This window comes from Geotrypetes seraphini, chromosome 8 (genome assembly GCF_902459505.1).
Source record: "Geotrypetes seraphini chromosome 8, aGeoSer1.1, whole genome shotgun sequence".
Taxonomy (NCBI): domain Eukaryota; kingdom Metazoa; phylum Chordata; class Amphibia; order Gymnophiona; family Dermophiidae; genus Geotrypetes; species Geotrypetes seraphini.
In genome coordinates, this window is record NC_047091.1 from 134,593,360 (window position 1) to 134,614,607 (window position 21,248).

At 49.3% G+C, this 21,248-nt stretch overlaps 1 protein-coding gene across 2 annotated transcripts in view; it reads left to right on the plus strand.

Annotated features, from left to right (window-relative positions):
- The window catches only part of UBE2L3 (ubiquitin conjugating enzyme E2 L3), an 85,125-nt gene that overhangs the window by 35,466 nt on the left and 28,411 nt on the right, over positions 1-21,248 (plus strand). For both annotated transcript variants that reach the window (XM_033953627.1, XM_033953626.1), the window contains exon 2: positions 19,846-19,941. In XM_033953627.1, coding sequence (XP_033809518.1) covers positions 19,846-19,941 — 96 coding nt within the window. The remainder of the gene's footprint in view (positions 1-19,845; positions 19,942-21,248) is intronic.

The window sequence follows — 21,248 nt, forward strand, 5'->3', positions numbered from 1 at the left end:
CTATATTAACTAATAAAAATAGTACACATTTAGGGCTCCTTTTACTAAGTTGCGAAAATGGTTTTAGCGTGTGCTTAGCGCCCACAGAATTACCATACGCGCTAGACGCTAATGCCAGTATTGAGCAGGCATTAGTTTTCCCGTGTAGCGCGGGAGTTTGCGTGTGCTAAAAATGTTAGCGCACCTTAGTAAAAGGGGGGGTTAATTTTCCCCACCGCGCCCCACCCAGCTACTTTTTCATGCCACCTGGCTGGAAAAAATTTCTGGGGAACACTGTATATGCTCAGTGTGTTTTACAAAGGGAATAATCCTGTCTTTGATGTAGCATGCTTCCCTATTTACTGTACTAATTAGAATATATTTATACTAGTCTTTAAGCCCGTTACATTAACGGGTGCTAGAGTAGATGTGTGTCTGCCTGGGTATTTTTTTTCTTTGTCTCTCTCTCCTTGCATGCTGCCTGTCTGTCATTTTTTCTGTCTGTGAATCTCCCTGTGCCTCCTTCCTATGTCCATAGTGCCCCTTTCTATGTCCTTAGTGCTCCCAGTGCCTCCTTCCTCCCCCCCCCCGATGCCAGCCTGCCTTCCATTGAAAACCCCCCACCCCCTCCGTTGCCTCCCATAACCCTTCCATTGCCACCCCCCCATGCCAGCCTGTCTGCCTCCCATCCCCCTGAGCAGCATATTTCCATGGAAACCCCCCCGATGCCATCCTGCGTGACTGCCTTCCATTGAACCCCCCACCCTCCTCCAATGCCAGCCTGCCTGCCTCCCATCCCCCTTCCACCGAACTCCCCCCATGCCAGTCTGCCTCCCATTCCCCTGAGCAGCATGTTTCCATGGAACCCCCCCCCGATGCCATCCTGGCTGTCTGCCTTCCATTGAACCCCCCCACCCCCCTTCCGATGCCAGCCTGCCTGCTTCCCAGTCCCCTTCCACTGAAACCCCCCCATGCCTGCTGCTTGCTTGCTTGCCTCCCATCCTCCTGAGCAGCATGTTTTCATGGAACCCCCCATGCCATCCTGTCTGCCTTCCATTGAACCCCCCCACCCCTCCTCCGATGGCAGCCTGCCTGCCTCCCTCCCATTTCCTTTCCACCTGCCTGACTCCCCCCCCCCCCCCTACCGCCGCCGCCGCCGACCCGGCACAACCGAAACCCCCATTGACCCTCCCACCCACGTTTAAGGGCTCGAGACGTTTAAGGGCTCAAGATTGAAGCACAGCAGGCACATGACTCCGGACGATGGTCAGGTCCTAAACATTGTACACACCAGTTGTGGGGGTCAGTGAGGGAGATCGCGAGCTGGCAGCGGCTACACTTCTTGAAGCCTGTGACCGGCCAGGACATAGAATGAAAAACAGCCACAGCTAAGTCGAAGCCCACTGGCTGAGGCCGCGGATTAGGCCCCGCCGTGACACAAAGAAAAAAAAAAAAGAAAAATGAAACGTGCAATAAACACAGCTACTCTGTAAGGAAAAAACACGATTGCAGTGAGAGAAGACACGAGTAGAACTAAGTCTAGCACAAAGCATCGAAACGAGGACTTCTCGGCTCCACGGAAAACTGAGAACTGAGGAGACAGCTGAGGCGGGAAGGCACTCGCGCATGCAAGGTGCGGCAGTTGCAAACTTTCCAAACGTTCTTCAAGCAAGTCTGCTTGCGAGGTGTCCGCATCAGGGCTCCGTGGATGACGTCACCAATATGAGAGATTATGCTGCCTGCTTGTCCTGGGATAAATACAAGTTAATGTTTTTAGATACAGGCCTTCAAGTGGGGAATTTAAAGGAGGGTTTGGACTTGGCAGTTTCTGGCCACTCTGTTTCCAACACAATTAGCACCAGAGCTGGGCTCTGGCACTGTGAACCTTCAGTCACAACCTTTTCTCTCTAGAACCAGCACCATCATTTGGAGCCACTTCTAGTTGCAAACTAAATTTGAAGCAATTACAACAGTGCAAAACAAATCAGCATACACAGACTATAGACATGTGGTAACAGATTAACACAAGGGGCTGTGCAAATTAAATCCCTTTTTCCTCTCTATAATCAAGACTTGCAAAGGTCATACTGTATTTGCAATCATATAAAACCTTGCAGCATTTTGTCAAAAATATTTGTAAATGAGTATGTAACCTAGTGCTTACTATACAGGATAGTAGCAGAGATTCAGAAACAGGGACTATACTGCCTGATCATGCCTCTCATATATAGGCACAGATAGATCAGAATATCTTTGTAACTTCTCTCTTTTGACATATATCCTGCAGTATATAAGTACAGATCCATGAAACTCTTACAGATCCTGCCTCAATTAAGGAAGAACACAATCAATAATAATAAAATGTTAAGCGCGCATGCGCACTCGAAAGTCGTGTTCCCTGTTCCGTCGCGACGGCACGAGTGCGCATGCGCGCTTAACGTCACAGTCTCCTTTTTTTCAAGCCGCTGCTAGCGACGCGCCAGAGCTGGACCCCCCATTGACTCTCCCACCGCTACAAGGCTGACAAACCCGGCAAGAGCAGCAGCGTCGCAGGCACACTAAACGCTGCTTCGGGTCTTCTACTGGCCTAATTTCCTCTGCTGCGTCCCTGAGGAAATTAGGCCAGTAGAAGACCCGAAGCAGCGTTTAGTGTGCCTGTGACGCTGCTGCTCCTGCCGGGTTTGTCAGCCCTGTAGCGGTGGGAGGGCCAATGGGGGGTCCAGCTCTGGCGCGTCGCTAGCAGCGGCTTGAAAAAAAGGAGACTGTGACGTTAAGCGCGCATGCGCACTCGTGCCGTCGCGACGGAACAGGGAACACGACTTTCGAGTGCGCATGCGCGCTTAACATTTTATTATTGATTGTGTTCTTCCTTAATTGAGGCAGGATCTGTAAGAGTTTCATGGATCTGTACTTATATACTGCAGGATATATGTCAAAAGAGAGAAGTTACAAAGATATTCTGATCTATCTGTGCCTATATATGAGAGGCATGATCAGGCAGTATAGTCCCTGTTTCTGAATCTCTGCTACTATCCTGTATAGTAAGCACTAGGTTACATACTCATTTACAAATATTTTTGACAAAATGCTGCAAGGTTTTATATGATTGCAAATACAGTATGACCTTTGCAAGTCTTGATTATAGAGAGGAAAAAGGGATTTAATTTGCACAGCCCCTTGTGTTAATCTGTTACCACATGTCTATAGTCTGTGTATGCTGATTTGTTTTGCACTGTTGTAATTGCTTCAAATTTAGTTTGCAACTAGAAGTGGCTCCAAATGATGGTGCTGGTTCTAGAGAGAAAAGGTTGTGACTGAAGGTTCACAGTGCCAGAGCCCAGCCCTGGTGCTAATTGTGTTGGAAACAGAGTGGCCAGAAACTGCCAAGTCCAAACCCTCCTTTAAATTCCCCACTTGAAGGCCTGTATCTAAAAACATTAACTTGTATTTATCCCAGGACAAGCAGGCAGCATAATCTCTCATATTGGTGACGTCATCCACGGAGCCCTGATGCGGACACCTCGCAAGCAGACTTGCTTGAAGAACGTTTGGAAAGTTTGCAACTGCCGCACCTTGCATGCGCGAGTGCCTTCCCGCCTCAGCTGTCTCCTCAGTTTTCCGTGGAGCCGAGAAGTCCTCGTTTCGATGCTTTGTGCTAGACTTAGTTCTACTCGTGTCTTCTCTCACTGCAATCGTGTTTTTTCCTTACAGAGTAGCTGTGTTTATTGCACGTTTCATTTTTCTTTTTTTTTTTCTTTGTGTCACGGCGGGGCCTAATCCGCGGCCTCAGCCAGTGGGCTTCAACTTAGCTGTGGCTGTTTTTCATTCTATGTCCTGGCCGGTCACAGGCTTCAAGAAGTGTAGCCGCTGCCAGCTCGCGATCTCCCTCACTGACCCCCACAACTGGTGTGTACAATGTTTAGGACCTGACCATCGTCCGGAGTCATGTGCCTGCTGTGCTTCAATCTCGAGCCCTTAAACGTCATCAAGTTCAGGTAGATAAAAATATTCGGCTGTATGGATAGGCCTTCGTCTTAAGGCCCTGACCCCGATTCCAACCCCGACCTCAAATCCAGTCAAGTCTTCTATGGGGCTACTATCTTTCACCTCGATCTTAATCAAACCTTTGTTTGGGAAGTCCTCTTCTTCGGGGAAATCAGCTAAATCTTCTCCTGAGGAGCCATTATCCTCACTGTCTCCCTCGGGTAAGATAGCTAAGACAACTCCTCTGGACATGCCACCCTTAGAACCGGTGGTTTTGAAGTTTCCCAAGAAATGTGTCTCAAAATCGAGACATCTTTCTTCTTCGAGGTCATCTTCCTCGGAGACTGTAGCCACACCAAATATAACAGTCTTGGTGCCGGTTTTGCAGAATATGTTGGCAACATGCTTGCCCATTTCACTCCTGCCTCGACTCTGCTTCCTATAGTCCAGCCTGAGCACTCAGCAGTATTACAAGGAGTCGAGTCCTTGGCAGTGCCTCGAGCTCAACCTGGTCACTCTATCCAAGGAGTTGAGTCCTTAAGAGTGCCTCCAGATGAATCTACTCACTCTATCCAAGGAATTGAGTCCTTAAGAGTGCCTCGAGCTCAGTCTACATACTCTATATACAAGGAGTCAAGTCCTTAAGAGTGCCTCGAGATACCTCGACCTCATTCTCCAACTTCCAGCCCTACCTCTTCACATAAGGCTTTGCCCTTTTTGAGGCACAGGGTGAGGATGCCTCGACATTCATCTTCCAGACTGGATCCGATTCAATCATGAGGCATACTTCTCCATCGAGGCCCAGGTCGTCTTCTCAGACAGGTCTCATTTCTCCAGGCATTGAGGCTCTTCGATACCACAAACTCTTTCGTCGAGGAGATCTGTTGTGGAACTTCACCACTTTCGTCAATCGAGTTCTTCTCCTGCGAGGTTCAATACTCCAGAGAGGCTTCACCTTCGTTCTCTGCTATGAGAAGTAACTCGAGGGGTTTTCAATCACCTTCTTCTCAACGAGGTCGTACCTCTTCAGACCCGGTATCCTTTACCAAGTTTCTATGTGAAATGAGTAAGGATCTTAACATATCTTTAGAATCTGACTTAAAATACTCTAAGAAGAACTGGGAATGCCTCATCCTCCTAGGGAGTGTCTCAAATTACCCATAAATGGCATTCTTTCTCAAACTTTCAAAACAAATCTTGAGACCCTATTCTGTTCCTGCTGTGCCAGCAAAGTTAGAATCTCGATATAGGATGGTTCACTGTAAGGAATTTGACAAGTCTCAATTATCCCATCAGTTTCTTCTTGTGAAATCTTCTTTAAAAAGAACTAATCCTGCCAAGGTTTATTCCACTGTTCCGCCTGGAAAACAGGGCAGGACTATGGACAAGTTAGGTCTTCGGCAGTATCAAAATTCAATTATGACTACTCAAGTTTTGAACTACAACTTTGTCTTCACATCTTATCTCAAGCATTTGGTCAACGCCATGCCTGATTTTTTTTTTTTTTCTCAACATATCTTCCCCAACATTGACTTCCATAGTTTCAACAACTACACAACACTCTGGGTCAACTTCGCATGCATCTCATTCAATCTACATATGATGCGTTTGAACTGTCCTCTAGGGTCGCTGCCTTTTCGGTGGCCATGCGTCACATTGCTTGGCTTCGTACTGCGGACATGGACCTGAATCTGCAAGATTGTCTGGCTAACATCCCATTCCAGGGTAATGAGTTTGATGACTCTATTGAGGCAGCTACCAAGCCCTTATCTGAGCATAAGACATCGTTTGCTTCCATCATTAGACCTAAGCCAAAGCCTTCCACTGCCAAAGGTTATAGACCTGTTCCATCCTACCAGAGGCCTTTTCCTCAGAAGGCAGCTCCTTATTCAAGGCTGCCTCCTAAGAAACAACAACAGCAAAAACCTCAGACTCCTGCTGCACCCAAGGCCTCTCAGTCTTTTTGACCAACTCACACAGAGCATAACCTCAATTCTTGTACAATCCCTCTGGGCCTGAACTATCAGGTAATACATCCATTCCAGCCTTGGCTGCAGAACTTAAAAATAACACCAACCCTCTCTGCGATGTCATCTCTGTGGCCACTCCCCTTGAAGTTCAGTTTGATTCTGCAGCCTTGCTGAGAACTTCTAGTTTTCTTCTGCTCGTGATTTTATTTCTCAATTCCTAGTCTTTTATTTTCTTCGGTACCGCGGGTTTGCCCTCATGCTGCGGATCAACTCTGTGCGAGTGATCCTTCGACAGGAGATTGCAGACATTTTAAAGTTTGCTTCTGGAGGGAGCTCTGTAAGCCTGAAACTGCAGTAAACCCTCTGGACGGCCTGCAGATTGAATCAGGTCTCCAAGGTTCAGGAGCCATCTCTCCCCTGGTTCGTCCATAAAGGGGTAGAGCGCAGGCTGCTGCGGTTCCGAGGAGGTACGCCGGGATCGGAACCGCGCCGCATGTCTTCCCTGATTTCCTTGAGGGGTCCTGGTGGTCGTGATCTGAGGTGATTGGGAAGTTGAGGTGGCCAGAAGATCTGAAATATCCAGTTTAATCAGCTCCTGAGGTAATAATTTCCCTATGCCTGTACTGTGTATTGCTGGCTGCCATTGAAATGCATTGTAGCACAAACATGTCTGTGGTGTCTGTGAGTCACAGACTTTGCCGATTTGGGGGGTCCTCAAATCGGGGTTTTGGGGGGTTTCCCTGCATGCCCTGGTCCCTCCCACCTGTAAAATCCTAAAATCGACATTTTTAGCGTTTTCCTGCGTTTAAAAGCCGTCAAAATTGGCACCCGCGGCAACTATCTTGGATTTTCTTAAAAGTTTTTAAAAGCATATTTTTTGGTCTTAGAAGCTTCGTTTTTGCTCCAAACTTCACAGATGGCCACCTCAGGACAGGATTTCATGGATTCATGCCTTAGATGTGGCTGGATTCGCGGCCGTTTATCCCATTTGCCTCGGGCCACGAGGGGGGTGAGACGTGAGCAGATCCCGCGCCCCCCCCTAATGGCCTTTCATTCCATCGGAGTCGTGATTACTGCATCCGGGGTGCCTAAACTGGGCGCGAATGGCTTTTTGTGAAACGCAAGCGCAATTTCGGGAAAGTCTCAGTCTGCTATTCCTGTGAGATCTGAGACGCACAGAGCGGTTCTAGCTGCCGGTGCCTGTTTTTCACCAGATTTTGGGGCTCTGAGGTATCTGACTAAAAAAAACCAAAAAACCCCAGGAGTAAAAGGGGCTTTGCCTGTTTCTCCCACTCAGACTCCAGTACAACAGTCTGTTCCAGTTTTGGATGCCAGCGTGATGATTTGTTCCTTTACTGGGGTACCAGAAAGCAGGCAGCTCGTCCCCATCCTTGCTTCTGCTTCGGTGTATGTGCCGTTGCTGTCGCCTGTTTCTTTGGTGGAATCAGTAGATCTTAGCGGATCTGGGTGTTACCCAGACCAGTGGGTTCCGAGACCTTATGGATCACCAGGTGGAGTGCCGGCTCTTTAAGACTAGCCGCCTACCTGTCTTTATTTTTGGGCTACTGTGAACACAGAACCTGGTTTCAGATCATGTGGTTCCGACAGTATGTACAGTTTGAAGTTCTATGCCTTTGCTGTCTGCCTCCTTGCTGCACTGTGGTTTTGGCGGAAGTGCTGTTAGAAGTTTGGGAGTCCATGGAGGGTTTCCTTATCATTGGACTTGGCAAAGTTGTATCCCATGGCATCGGATTTCAACTAGAGACTGGTCCCGCTGACGATGGATTCAGCTGTGGCTAAGGTCGCTAAGCGTACCTCCTTTTCTTCAGATGGAGGGATTGTCCTGCAGGATGTTCAGGACTGACGATTGCATTTTGATCTCCAGCGTCGTTCTGTTGCCACTACAGCGAGAGGGCGAGCTGCGGCGGCCACTTCTGTGTGGCCTGGGAATGTCTGAATTTTTTTTTTTTTTTTTTGCCCGAAGCACTCTGTAGCATCTTGTCCTAAGCTCGGAGCTTCTTCAGGCTCCACTCGGCGAATGACCTGGATTTGGATGACCTATGGCCAGTGTTCAGGTCTGTAGCCTGAGGTGCTCCCAGGCTCTAGACCTCGTTCAACCAGGGGTTTGGGATGGCCGGATTTTCAAGCCTGCTGGAGTTCACCGGTCTCTCGGTGGCAGGACAACTTTTCGGAGCTCCCTCCAGTCCTGGCTGTGGAGGTGCAGTGCACCCACAGTTTTTCTACTCCCAGCCTTCTGCCCCTTCCTAGAGAAAATATGCCACCAGGTCTCTGGCAGAGCCCCCCCCTCCAATTCGGAGGGCAACTTTCTGCCTTCCTTCTGGAATGGCAAATGGTAATCTCGACCCAGTGAGTCCTCGTTGTGCTCAGAAATGGTCTTTGACTATAGTTTTTCCGGCCTCTGCCGGAATTATTCTTGTCCCCCTCCTGTGGGAATTCCAGACAGGGCCAGCCAGGTGTGAGCCACGGCACACAGGTTGCCGGATCAGGCAGCTATAAAGCCTGTCTCAAAAGGAAACTGGGGCACCGGGAGATACGCCCTTTCCTTAATCATGCCAATGAAAGTATTCTGAAGATTGCTGACCAATTATGGACCTGAAGGCAGTGAACGCCATCCTATGAGTTCCACGTTTCCGGCTGGAAACGGTCCATTCAGTGGTGGTAGCAGTGGCGCCCGCGGAGTTTTTGGCTTCTTTGGACTTCTCAAAAGTGTACCTCCACATCTCTATTTTTGTTTTGGTTTGGTTTTTTCCGAATCATTGGAGGTTCCTGAGATTGCATGTTCTCGGGAGGCACTTCCAGGTCGCAGCGCTGCCCGTCGGGTTGGTGTCTGCGCCCAGATCATTCACCACAGTCATCGTGGTGGTGGCTGTCCATCTGCGCTCCATCAGTGCCTCAACGGCTGGCTGATCAGAACTCCCTCTTTGGTGGAAGGCCCTTGGCGGTTCGCCAAGCAGTGACAACTGGACAGTCTCGGCTGGGTGATCCGTCTCACGACGTGTCACTTCGAGCTGCCACAGGACTTGGAGTATGTGGGGGTCTGGTTCCAAGTGGACAGGAACCAAGTGTTTCTGACAGACTTCGGGACAATCAAGCTTCAGAGTGCAGTCGGGACATGTTAATGGCTCCAGCCCTGACAGCCTGTCAGTATCTGCAGGTATTGGGTCTATTGGTGGTGACCATAGTTGTGATCTATGGACAAGGGCTCACATCCGTTCTCTTCAGTTGTCCCTTCTGTCCCGGTGGAATCCTCAGCGGGATGTGATGGGGGGAAGTTGCCATGCTTGGTAACGACTCGCACCTCTGTGGTGTTGTGGTTGATCCTGGTTTCTCTGTACAGAGGGCTTGCTCTGCGCGTCTTGGACTAGGTGCCTCTGGTGACGGGCGCGAGTCTCTGGTTCGGGAGCAGTTTGCCGGTCTGTGCCGGTCCACTGTTGGTGGACTGTGTTGGAGAGCAGCTGGTTGTTCTATCTGGAGATGTGTATGGTCTGTCTGGCCTGCTGCGATTTCATGGGATTATCTGCATATTCTTGGACATTGCACCCGTGGTTGCCTATGTCTTCTTGTCAGAGGGGCATAAAGAGTCCCCTGCTGAGGCTAGAGGCTCGGATGCTTGTAGCCTAGGCGGTGAAGCGTCTGATGGCCTTGTCTTCCACTCCTGTGGCAAGGGTGGACGATGTGCCGGTAGACTTCCTCAGTTGTCAGATTCTGGACCTGGGAGAATGGTCCCTGTCCGGGCTTGCATTCGAAGCCATGTTTCTTTGAAAGGGTCACCCTGCCTTCGATCTGCTAGTGTCTTCAGGGAACCAGAAGGTGGACCAGTTCTTCAGCCGCTAACGGAAGGACGACAGAGCAGGACTCGGCGCTCTGGTTCAACCATGAACTGATGGGGAACTTCTGTATGGCTTTTCCCCATGTCCTATGATAGGGCGCGTTCTGGGCTTGGTGGCATTTCACGCAGGTCCAGTGTTCCTAATGGCCCTGAACTTGCCCGGCTGTCCTTGGTGCGGTTGAGGGGTCTGTGTCTTCCTTGCCATTGGAGATTTCTCACGCAGGGCCAGATAGCCCTTCCAGTTCCGGATAGCATGGTCTTGCGACCTGGGGCTGTACGCGTGGCCTAGAGGGCTAGGGGCTTCTCTTCTGCTGTCATTGCCACGTTTCTTCATGGCAACAGGAATTAGATGGGGTCAGCCTCCGAAGGCCTAGAGGTGCTTTTCGGCATGGTGTGAAGCAGTTCACATGGATCCTTTGGCCCCTTCAGTGGCGCCTGTTCTGGCCTTCCTGTGGGCTGGCCTCAGGAAGGGTCCGGCAGTTTCTTCTTTCAAGTCCCCATTGCGGGATTGTCGTGTTTGGGTCCCTCTTCTCTCGGGGGTTCTCTTGTGTCTCCCCAAGATGTTGTAGGCTTCTTACGTGTGTGTGTGGGGGGGGGGGGGAGAGGCTGTGGCCTCCCTTGCGACTGCCGGATTCTCCAAGGGATCCGAGTCTGGTTCTCCACTCACTGGCTCGTCTGATCTATGAACTCCTGACTGGGATTTCTCGATGTTGCCATTAAGACCGATTTCCTTGTTACGGTCGCTTTTGCTCAGGGTCTGTCGGAGCTTCAGGCTATGTTATGCAGGGATACTTTTCTCCGCATTACAGAGTCTGCGATTGTTTTGAGGACCGTGTCGTCTTTTCTTCTGCACATGGGGTCGGCAGTCCACGTCTCCCAGGTAGTTCGGCTACCCAATTTTGTTCTGTTGAGTTCCAAGTCTAAGACCCGTGTTTTGCAGTCTCTGAAGGTGCGGCTTCTCCTTTGAGAGGCCACTAATGACTTCCATCTGTCGGACCATCTGTTTGTCCTGGCGGGCCCCGCACACCAGAGTCGGCCTGCTTCAGAGGCTACCTTCTCACGTTGGTTGCATGCGGGCAATTCAGCGGCCCGTGTGGCAGTGGGGAAGCAGCCTCCCCTTGGCGTGAGGGCTCACTCTTCCGGAGGAAGGGCTTGCTCATGGGCTGACTCTCATGTGGTCTTGCCTGAGGAGATTTGTCGGGTGGCCATGTGGGTTTCCCTTCATATTGTTTTTCTGAGTTTTACCAGCTTAATGTGGCAGCTATGGGTGTTGCGGCCTTTGGCTCTTCTGTTCTGGCGGTGGGCTCATTGGGCCCCCCCCCTCCTGAGATTTGGAACTGCTTTGATAAGTCCCAATAGTTCAGAGGGATTGTACAAGAACGAAATATTAGGTTTCTTACATCTGCTAATCTTCCTTCTGTAGATCTCCTCTGGAGCCTGAATTCCCGCCCATCTGTTTTGTCCAATTCGCAGGTTGCCTGCCAATAACTGGTAAGTTGGCTTTCTCTCTTTGACCAGCCTCACTAACATTTCCCAGAGTGTCCTTTTATTTAAGCTTATGGGGTTTTAGGGGTCCTGGGATGGTGCCCCTTCTGCTCTTTAGGCTGGGTCTTCTTTAGTGACCTGTTCCTCAGTTTTGCAAGTGTGAAATGTTTCAATTTCTTATTATCCTAACTTAGCCTTTTATTGGCGGTTATTGATTATGTATTTAGTTATCATGAGCAGCATTGATTTGTATCAGGGAGTCCCCGCACCCCTCTCTCTTTCTTGTGTTTCCTGTTTGTATTAGATACTCCTGGCTTTGCTACCTACTGAACTTCAAGGGGAGTGGCCGCACAGGTGATATCGCAGAGGGGGGTTGGTATTATTTTTAAGTTCTGCAGCCAAGGCTGGAATGGATGCATTACCCGATAGTTCAGGCTTCAGAGGAGATCTACAAGAAGGAAGATTAGCAGAGGTGAGAAACCTAATCTTTCATTGTTCTGCCTCTGTCCTCTCCTCTTCCCATAGGGAGCTGTCTCCATTTTTATTACCAACAATGGGAGCTCATTACATCTGACCTCTGGGTCCTCTATCATCAGGGAAGGTTACTATCTTCATTTCATCCAGATTCCTCCAGATCTTCGCCCAAGAGAGTATCCTTCCAATCCATCCCAGACCACCCTTCTTCTTCAGGAAGCTCAAGCTCTGCTTCGTCTCCGTATCATAGAGGAAATTCCCCTGGAACAGCAGAGCAAGAGTTTTTACTCCTGTTACTTCCTAGTTCCAAAGAAGACGGGCAATCTGCGACCTATTTTGGTATCTCAAAGCACTCAACAAATTTGAAAAGTTTTGGATGCTGTCTCTGGCATCCTTGTATCCCATTCTAGATCAGAACGGTTATGCTCTCTGAATCTCAAAGAGGCTTATACCCACATTCCCAGTCATTCAGCCTCTCGCAAGTTCCTCAGATTTCAGGTAGGAAATCATCATTTTCAGTACAGAGTGCTACCCTTTGGCCTGACATCTTCTTTCACCAAGTGCCTAGTGGTGGTAGCAGCAGCTCTGTGAAACCATGGTCTTCAGGTTTTCCCGTACCTGGACGATCGGCTCATCAAAGATTCAATATCTCAGGGGGTTATTGTAGCGACCCAATGGACTACTTGGTTCCTCCAAAGCTTGGGGTTCAAAATCAACTTTCCAAAATCCCAACTCCAGCCCTCTCAGACTCTACAGTTCATCGGACCTGTACTGGATACTGTATAACTCAGAGCATTCCTTCCTCAACAACGTCAGGGTGCTGTCATTCAACTTTGTCACAGTGTCATCCCTCACTTCACTTTCAGTGAGACACATGATGGTTCTCCTAGGTCACATGGTCTCTACAGTTCATATGACTCCTTTTGCCAGACTTCACCTACGAATTCCTCAGTGGACCCTGGCATCTCAATGGGCTCAGGCTTTCAACCCATTCTCTCAGCACATTACAGTGACTCCTTCGTTGAGATAATTAGGATGCTCTCTTCCAATCTCTCCAGAGGTTTATTGTTTCAAATGCCCCCTCATCAGAAGGTCCTCACGACAGATTCCTCAATCTACGCTTGGGGGGGGGGGGGGCTCATCTCGATGGTCTCCATACTCAAGGCCATTGGTTCAGCACAGATCGTCAGTGTCACATAAATCTGTTGGAACTCGGAGCGATCTTCAATGCTCTCAAAGCTTTTCAGCATCTTTTCCACAATCAAGTAGTTCTCATTCGACAGACAATCAAGTAGCCATGTACTACGTCAACAAGCAGGGAGGCACAGGATCTTTCCCTCTGCCAGAAGCTCAAAAGGTGTGGAATTGGACAATCCTTCACAACACCTTTCTAAAAGCGATTTATATTCAAGGAGAGAAAAATTGTCTAGCAGACAAATTGAGTCGTCTTCTGCAACCTTACGAATGGACACTCAATTCCTCGCCTCTTCATCACATTTTTTTTCAGTAGGAGACCCCTCAGATAGATCTCTTTGCGTCAACCCACAATGACAAACTGCCTCAGTTCTGCTCCAGGATATACTCTCTCCATCGCCTTGAGGCAGATGCTTTTCTTCTAGAATGGACGAATCCGTTTTTGTATGCTTTTCCTCCATTTCCTCTCATTCTCAAGACACTCGTCAAACTCAAACACGAACGAACATGCCACCATGATTCTGATAGCTCCTCGGTGGCCCAGACAACTGTGGTTCTCCCTTCTCCTTCAACTCAGCATTAGGGGCCACTACTTCTACCAGTTTTTCTGTCTCTGCTTACACAGAGTCAGGGGTGTCTGCTTAATCCTAACCTGCAGTCTCTACACCTGACAGCTTGATACCTCTCAACCTAACTGCCACTTTACAGTTTTCTCAATCTGTCAGACATTTTAGAGGCTTCTAGGAAGCCTACCACTCGGCAATGTTACAACCAGAAATGGACTAGATTTTCTGCTCGGTGCACCATTCATCACAAGGAGCCTCAATCTACCTCCTTGTCTTCAGTTTTGGATTACCTCTTGCATTTATCTCACTTAAGCCTCAAATCCACATCCATTCAAGTCCATCTCAGTGCAATTGCTTCTTTTCATCAGCCTGTGGAAGGGAAACCCCTTTCTGCTTCTCCTGTGGTTTCTAGATTTATGAAAGGACTTTTCAATGTCAAGCCACCTCTCAAACCATTGATTTGGGATCTCAATGTTGTTCTTGCTCAATTGATGAAGCCTCCCTTTGAACCAATGGCTTCGGTTCATCTCAAATATCTCACTTGGAAAGTGGTTTTTCTCATTGCTCTCACGTCTGCTTGCAGAGTCAGTGAGCTATTAGCTTTAGTAGCGGACCCAACTTTCACAGTATTTCATCATGACAAGGTGGTCTTCCGTACTCATCCTAAATTCTTACCTAAAGTGGTTTCAGAATTTCATCTGGAGAATCAGCTCTTCATACTCTGGACTGTAAGTGTGCTTTGGCTTTTTACTTGCAACGCACTGAATTACATAGATCTGCACCTCAACTTTTTGTCTCCTTTGATTCAAACAAGTTGGGATATCCGATTTCCAAGTGCACCATCTCCAACTGGTTAGCTGCTTGCATCTCTTTCTGCTATGCTCAGACTGGACTGCATCTACAGAGTCAAGTCACAGCCCACAAAGTCAGAGCCATGGCAGTATCGGTGGCTTTCCTCAGATCTACTCCTAGTGAGGAAATCTGCATAGCTGCTACTTGGTCCTCGGTTCATACATTCACTTCTCATTATTGCCTGGATACTTTTTCCAGATGAGATGGCCATTTCGGCCAGGCAGTTTTACAAAATTTATTCTTCTAAGTTGCCAACACTCCCACCATCCCATTTTGGTTAGCTTGGAGGTCACCCACATGTGAGAATATGCTGACTACTTGCCCTGGGATAAAGCACAGTTACTTACCGTAACAGGTGTTATCCAGGGACAGCAGGCAGATATTCTCACAACCGACCCACCTTCCCTGGTTGGCTACTCTGCTAGTTATCTGAACTGGGGAGAGGCGTGCCCTGCACTGGACAGGAAGACACTCGTGCATGTGTGGTGCGGCAGTCGCAAACTTTCTAAAGTTCTACAAGCAAGTCTGCTTGCGAAGCTGTCCACATCAGGGCTCCATGGATGACGTCATCCACGTGAGAATATTTGCTTGCTGTCCCTGGATAATACCTGTTACAATAAGTACCGTATTTTCGCGGATATAACGCGCACCGTTGTAAAACGCGCACAGGGGTATAGCGCGCATAAATCACGAAGATATGTAAAAAAACTTTTCTATACCGCGCTCAGGCATATAACGCGCATGCTGCCCGACTCTCCTCTGGCCACCCCGACTCTCCTTTCGCTCTCCCCGACTCTCCTCTGGCCACCCCGACTCTCCTTTCGCCCTCCCCGACTCTCATCTGGTTGCCCCGACTCACCCTGACTTTCGGTGCACTGCCCCGACTCTCCTCTGGTTGCCCCGACTCACCGTTCACCCGCCCTGACTTTCGGTGCACTGCCCCGCCTCTCCGTGCCTGTCCCCCTTGAAGTCCTGTCCCCCTTGAAGGTCTGCCTGTCCCCCTTGAAGATCTGCCTGTCCCCCCTTGAAGTCCTGTCCCCATCCTGAAAGCCTGATGCCCCCCCTCGACGTCCGATTCTTCTCCCCCCTCGGCAGGACCACTCGCACCCCCACCCCGAAGGACCGCCAACTCCCCGACAATATTGGGCCAGGAGGGAGCCCAAATCCTCCTGGCCACGGCGACCCCCTAACCCCACCCCGCACTACATTACGGGCAGGAGGGATCCCAGGCCCTCCTGCCCTCGACGCAAACCCCCCTCCCTCCAACGACCGCCCCCCCCAAGAACCTCCGCCCGTCCCCCAGCCGACCCGCGACCCCCCTGGCCGACCCCCACGACACCCCCACCCGCCTTCCCCGTACTTTGTGTAGTTGGGCCAGAAGGGAGCCCAAACCCTCCTGGCCACGGCGACCCCCTAACCCCACCCCGCACTACATTACGGGCAGGAGGGATCCCAGGCCCTCCTGCCCTCGACGCAAACCCCCCTCCCTCCAACGACCGCCCCCCCCCCAAGAACCTCCGACCGACCCGCGACCCCCCTGGCCGACCCCCCCACCCCCCTTCCCCGTACCTTTGGAAGTTGGCCGGACAGACGGGAGCCAAACCCGCCTGTCCGGCAGGCAGCCAACGAAGGAATGAGGCCGGATTGGCCCATCCGTCCTAAAGCTCCGCCTACTGGTGGGGCCTAAGGCGCGTGGGCCAATCAGAATAGGCCCTGGAGCCTTAGGTCCCACCTGGGGGCGCGGCCTGAGACACATGGTCGGGTTTGGCCCATGTGCCTCAGGCCGCGCCCCCAGGTGGGACCTAAGGCTCCAGGGCCTATTCTGATTGGCCCACGCGCCTTAGGCCCCACCAGTAGGCGGAGCTTTAGGACGGATGGGCCAATCCGGCCTCATTCCTTCGTTGGCTGCCTGCCGGACAGGCGGGTTTGGCTCCCGTCTGTCCGGCCAACTTCCAAAGGTACGGGGAAGGGGGGTGGGGGGGTCGGCCAGGGGGGTCGCGGGTCGGCTGGGGGGCGGTCGGAGGTTCTTGGGGGGGGGGCGGTCGTTGGAGGGAGGGGGGTTTGCGTCGAGGGCAGGAGGGCCTGGGATCCCTCCTGCCCGTAATGTAGTGCGGGGTGGGGTTAGGGGGTCGCCGTGGCCAGGAGGGTTTGGGCTCCCTTCTGGCCCAACTACACAAAGTACGGGGAAGGTGGGTGGGGGTGTCGTGGGGGTCGGCCAGGGGGGTCGCGGGTCGGCTGGGGGACGGGCGGAGGTTCTTGGGGGGGGGCGGTCGTTGGGGGGAGGGGGTTTGCGTCGAGGGCAGGAGGGCCTGGGATCCCTCCTGCCCGTAATGTAGTGCGGGGTGGGGTTAGGGGGTCGCCGTGGCCAGGAGGGTTTGGGCTCCCTCCTGGCCCGATATTGTTGGGGAGTCGGCGGTCCTTCGGGGTGAGGGTGCGAGTGGTCCTGCCGGGGGGGGGATGTATCGGACGTCGGGGAGTCGGCCGGGCAAGAGGGCTTGGGCTCCCTCTTGCTCCGATCGTGGATGCGGGTGCGGGTGGGAGCGCGTGCGAGCGGTCGTTCGGGGTGGGGGTGCGAGCGGTCCTGCTGGGGGGGTGAATCGGGCGTCGGGCGGGGTGGGAACTATGTTTAAAAACTTTTGTATACCGCGCTCAGGCATATAACGCGCGAGGGGTATGCGCGGTACGTAAAATCACGTATAACGCGCGCGTTATATCCGCGAAAATACGGTAACTGTGTTTTCTCTGTAGCTATTTCTCTTCATTTAATCTTCATCCACTTTTTGTCTTTCTTTTTATTTTCTTTCTAACCCAACAGAGCCATTAGAAGCGGCACTCTTTTGTGTATCAAACACATACAATTAAAGAGTGTATTCAGCCGCTAGCACTTAAATAAACAAGATGCCTGCTGCTTCTGATGGCTCTGTTGGGTTAGAAAGAAAAGAAAGAGAAAAAAGTGGATGAAGATTAAATGAAGAGAAATAGCTACAGAGAATTAATCTCATGTGGATCAGGTCTTCTGTCCAACAAAGTACAGTGGTACCTTCGTTTACGAGTGTACTGGTTTGCGAGTGTTTTGCAAGATGAGCAAAACACTCAGCAAACTTTTGTCTCATAAACCGAGCACTGCCCCGATAAACGAGCATTCAGCAATTTTGGCCCAGGGGTAAGAACTTGCCTGCGGGTGCTGCACAGCAATTCCAGAGTGTTGCCTTCCTTCCTCGGGGTCCCCATGCGGCTGCCCTCCTGCTTCTGCGATGCCTCTGCCATCCGTCAGCGCTCTCCCGGCTCCCATCTAAACTGGCCATCCTGAATGAGCATGCGCGCGACTTCTCTCTCCTCTCCTAAGGCAGCCGCTCCCCCGACAACACGCTCACCACGTACAAGCATGCAGGACGTCCTTGTACGTGGCGAGCGTGTTGTTGGGGGAGCGGCTGCCTTAGGAGAGGAGAGAGAAGTCGTGCGCATGCTCATTCAGGATGGCCAGTTTAGATGGGAGCCGGGAGAGCGCTGACGGACGGCAGAGACATCGCAGAAACAGGAGGGCAGCCGCATGGGGACCCCGAGGAAGGAAGGCAACACTTTGGAATCGCTGTGCAGCACCCGCAGGCAAGTTCTCACCCCTGGGCCACCATTGCAAACTTCAGTTGTGGAACGAATCTTCTGAGTTTGCATTAAAGCCTATGGGGAACTTTGCTTTGAAAAACGAGCATTTTGGATTACGAGCATGATCCTGGAACGGATTATGCTCGTAAACCAAGGTACCACTGTACTTTGTTTCGCTCCTTTCTCAAGGGCAGAGAAAAACGCTCACATAGTATGCGTTAGCAGTTTAAAGATGGCGGCTCTCTTCCTTCATTCTGATACTAGAACATATCTAAAACAAAGCAGCTTTTTGCCTTAATTGTTTGATTTCAGTGCATTTTGGGTTGTGATAGAAAGAGCGAAATAAGCAGCAGGATCTTTGGTAGACAGCTTTTTGGGGTGTTTTTTAAAATATATTCTTTATTCATTTTATATCTTATATCAAATGCACAAGACTTCATCATTAAAAACGTTTACACAACACTTGAAAATCTTTCTATTATCATCTTAAATGCATAAACTTTGTTCCCTTCCCACCCACCCTACCTCAATTATTCCAATCAAACAAATCATATATATATATTGTAATCTTAATTATTAAATAAAATTTCCTATTAACCCCTCCCCCCTATATATCAATATTCTATCATTGGAAAATGATGTCTACTCATTACAATAATTTTCCAATGGCCCCCAAATTTTTATAAAATTATAATTTCCTTTTTGCAAAGCAATTACTTTTTCCATCTTATAAATGTGGCACAATGAATTCCATCAGAATGTGTAATTAAGATTAGTATAATTCTTCCAATTATTGGTAATATGCTGCATGGCGACTCCTGTCATAATCAATAATAATTTGTTGTTTGATGAAATTTGATTTTTTTTTCTCATACACATACCAAACAGAATAGTATCATATGATAGTGCTACATGGTTTTCTAATAGGCAATTTATTTGAGGCCAAATTGATTTCCAAAAGATCATAATACAGGGACAATAAAATATTAAATGATCCAATGTCCCTGCTTTTAGATTACAGTGCCAGCATCTATTAGACTTAGAGCTATCTAACTTTTGTAAGCGAACAGGGGTCCAAAAAGCTCTATGTAACAAAAAGAACCAAGTTTGTCTCATAGATGCGGACACTGTACATCTCATTCTCCAAGACCAAATTCATGGCCATTGAGATGCAGAAATTTGGTGCTTAATCTCAAAGCTCCAAATGTCTCTAAGACCAGTCTTTGGTTTTTTATTTACATAACCCGATATTAATTTATACCACTGTGCGGCCTGGTGACCCAGGAAGTCTACCTGAAAGTATAGGAACTCCAGACTATACTGATTCTTAAGATCTTTCCATTCAGGGAACCCCACTGAGCTTTTTTGAAGTGAGGCATCTCTGATGGCATCGGGTGGTGTTAAATTCTCCCAGAGCCTTACTTTAAGTGGGAGAGAGAAGAAAATTTCCCTATGACCCAGTGGTACAGTCTGCATCCAGTTCTTAATGAATTGCAATAGATATAAATTTCACACCTTCAGCAACAGACAGCAGGAGGCAAAGTGACTTAGTGCAGCTTCCAGTCATTATAATAGGAGAAAGCACTCTGGCTGTGAGGCAGCACTGTCTACTCTCTCACAGGGGGTGAGGGATGTTGCACTACACCACAATACAGCCTGGAAAAGTACTGCAACTGACTGCTTGTCATAAATGCAGTACAGTCTACATTAAGCCTTCTTTATATAACCCTTTCTTATGAGACTACTGTTCTTAGATGTGGGCCTCCATCAATTTCTCTTTGAATTTTGTATAGTCCTCTTGTACCATTTTATCGTTTTCCCCTTTTTCCAAAAATAAGTTAGGTCTTAATTGTCATCTGCTTGATAATTTCTGCTTTTTGTTTCTCAGGAGCTTGAAGAAATCCGCAAATGTGGAATGAAGAATTTCCGGAATATCCAGGTGGATGAAGCTAACTTGTTGACCTGGCAGGGGCTGATTGTTCCAGTGAGTAGGAGTTCACCACTTCTCGGATTCTGGGTAGAAGCTGCTATTGGGCTTGCTTAGCAGAGACTTATCCCGACCATCCTTCTTCAGGATTAAAATCTGTGGTCTAGTAGGGAACCAGGTAGAGGGTAGCATGGCATTTCACAGTGATTAGCTCACCTTTCTTTAAAATCAATTGCTAAATTTTCTTCCCCCAGATATTCTCCTAAGTTAACTTTCTTAAAATGTTGTTTGTGATACCTAATGCTTTTATTTAACTCTGGTATTGTGGTATATAAATGGATTTTTATGTTTTTAAATTTGGCAGAGATAGTGATGTCAGGTGCCCTGTTTTTCTTGTGCTAGCTGGTCTATGTATTTCTTAATGAGAAGTAATTCAAAATCCAGCATCTTTAAATATGTTTCACCATGTGCATCTCAGCCATTTCTCAACTCATTAGTAAGCAATTCTAGTGCAGTAGGTGGCATTCTGGACAAACGAGATAATATTCCCATGCTCGCGAGCTGTGCAGAAGGAATCCATTCCAGCTTTTGAATCCCTCCTTCACCAGAGGACTTTGCTGCCTCCCTTCAGTTTTTCTTTTTGCATGTGAGCTGGAAGGAGTCTTTCTGTTCTGCTCTTCATATTTCATATTTCTTTTTTTTTTTGTGAATTTATGACGGCTTTTGGTGCTCTGAGCTCCCCTCGTCAAGAGTTCAATTCTGCCTACGTGGAGGAGAAGCAGACTGAGGTCTGCAGCTGCCAGGCCATTCCCTCCCCTGTTAGCCATCCTGCAGAAACTTTTCTGGAGCTCAGGGTCCATTCCCCTTGTAGCATTGTTCACAGGAGCTTGAGCGCAGGCTGTCAGCCATCCTTAGGGGGCTCAGCAGGGATCTGTATCCCCCATTTTCATGTCCACGGGGGTTCGAGATTCAGTCAGACACCAGTCCAACTGGCAGCCCGAAGATTCAGCGATAAAGGAACATTCTGTTTGAGGCAGTGATCCCCCCCCCCCCCCCCCCCCCGTTCTAGCTACCTACCTTAGGAGCTGAAGCAGGCTTCAGCACAAGTCACAGTAAGTAAGGCTATTACAGCCTATGAGGGAAATCAGATGGATCTTTAAAACCATTTTTTCAAGTTTCTGCCCCTTCCCTTAGGTTTCCCCACTTCCAAAATCGCAAAATAGTTGGATTTTTGTTTTAGTTAAGGAGTTTTGGATCTGTTTTTTGGCACCAAAATGCAGCTATCTTGGATTTCCCAATTTTTCTTTAAAGTTCTCCAGAACCTTCAAATCATTGTGCTTTGCCTCAAGTCTGAAAGGGATAGA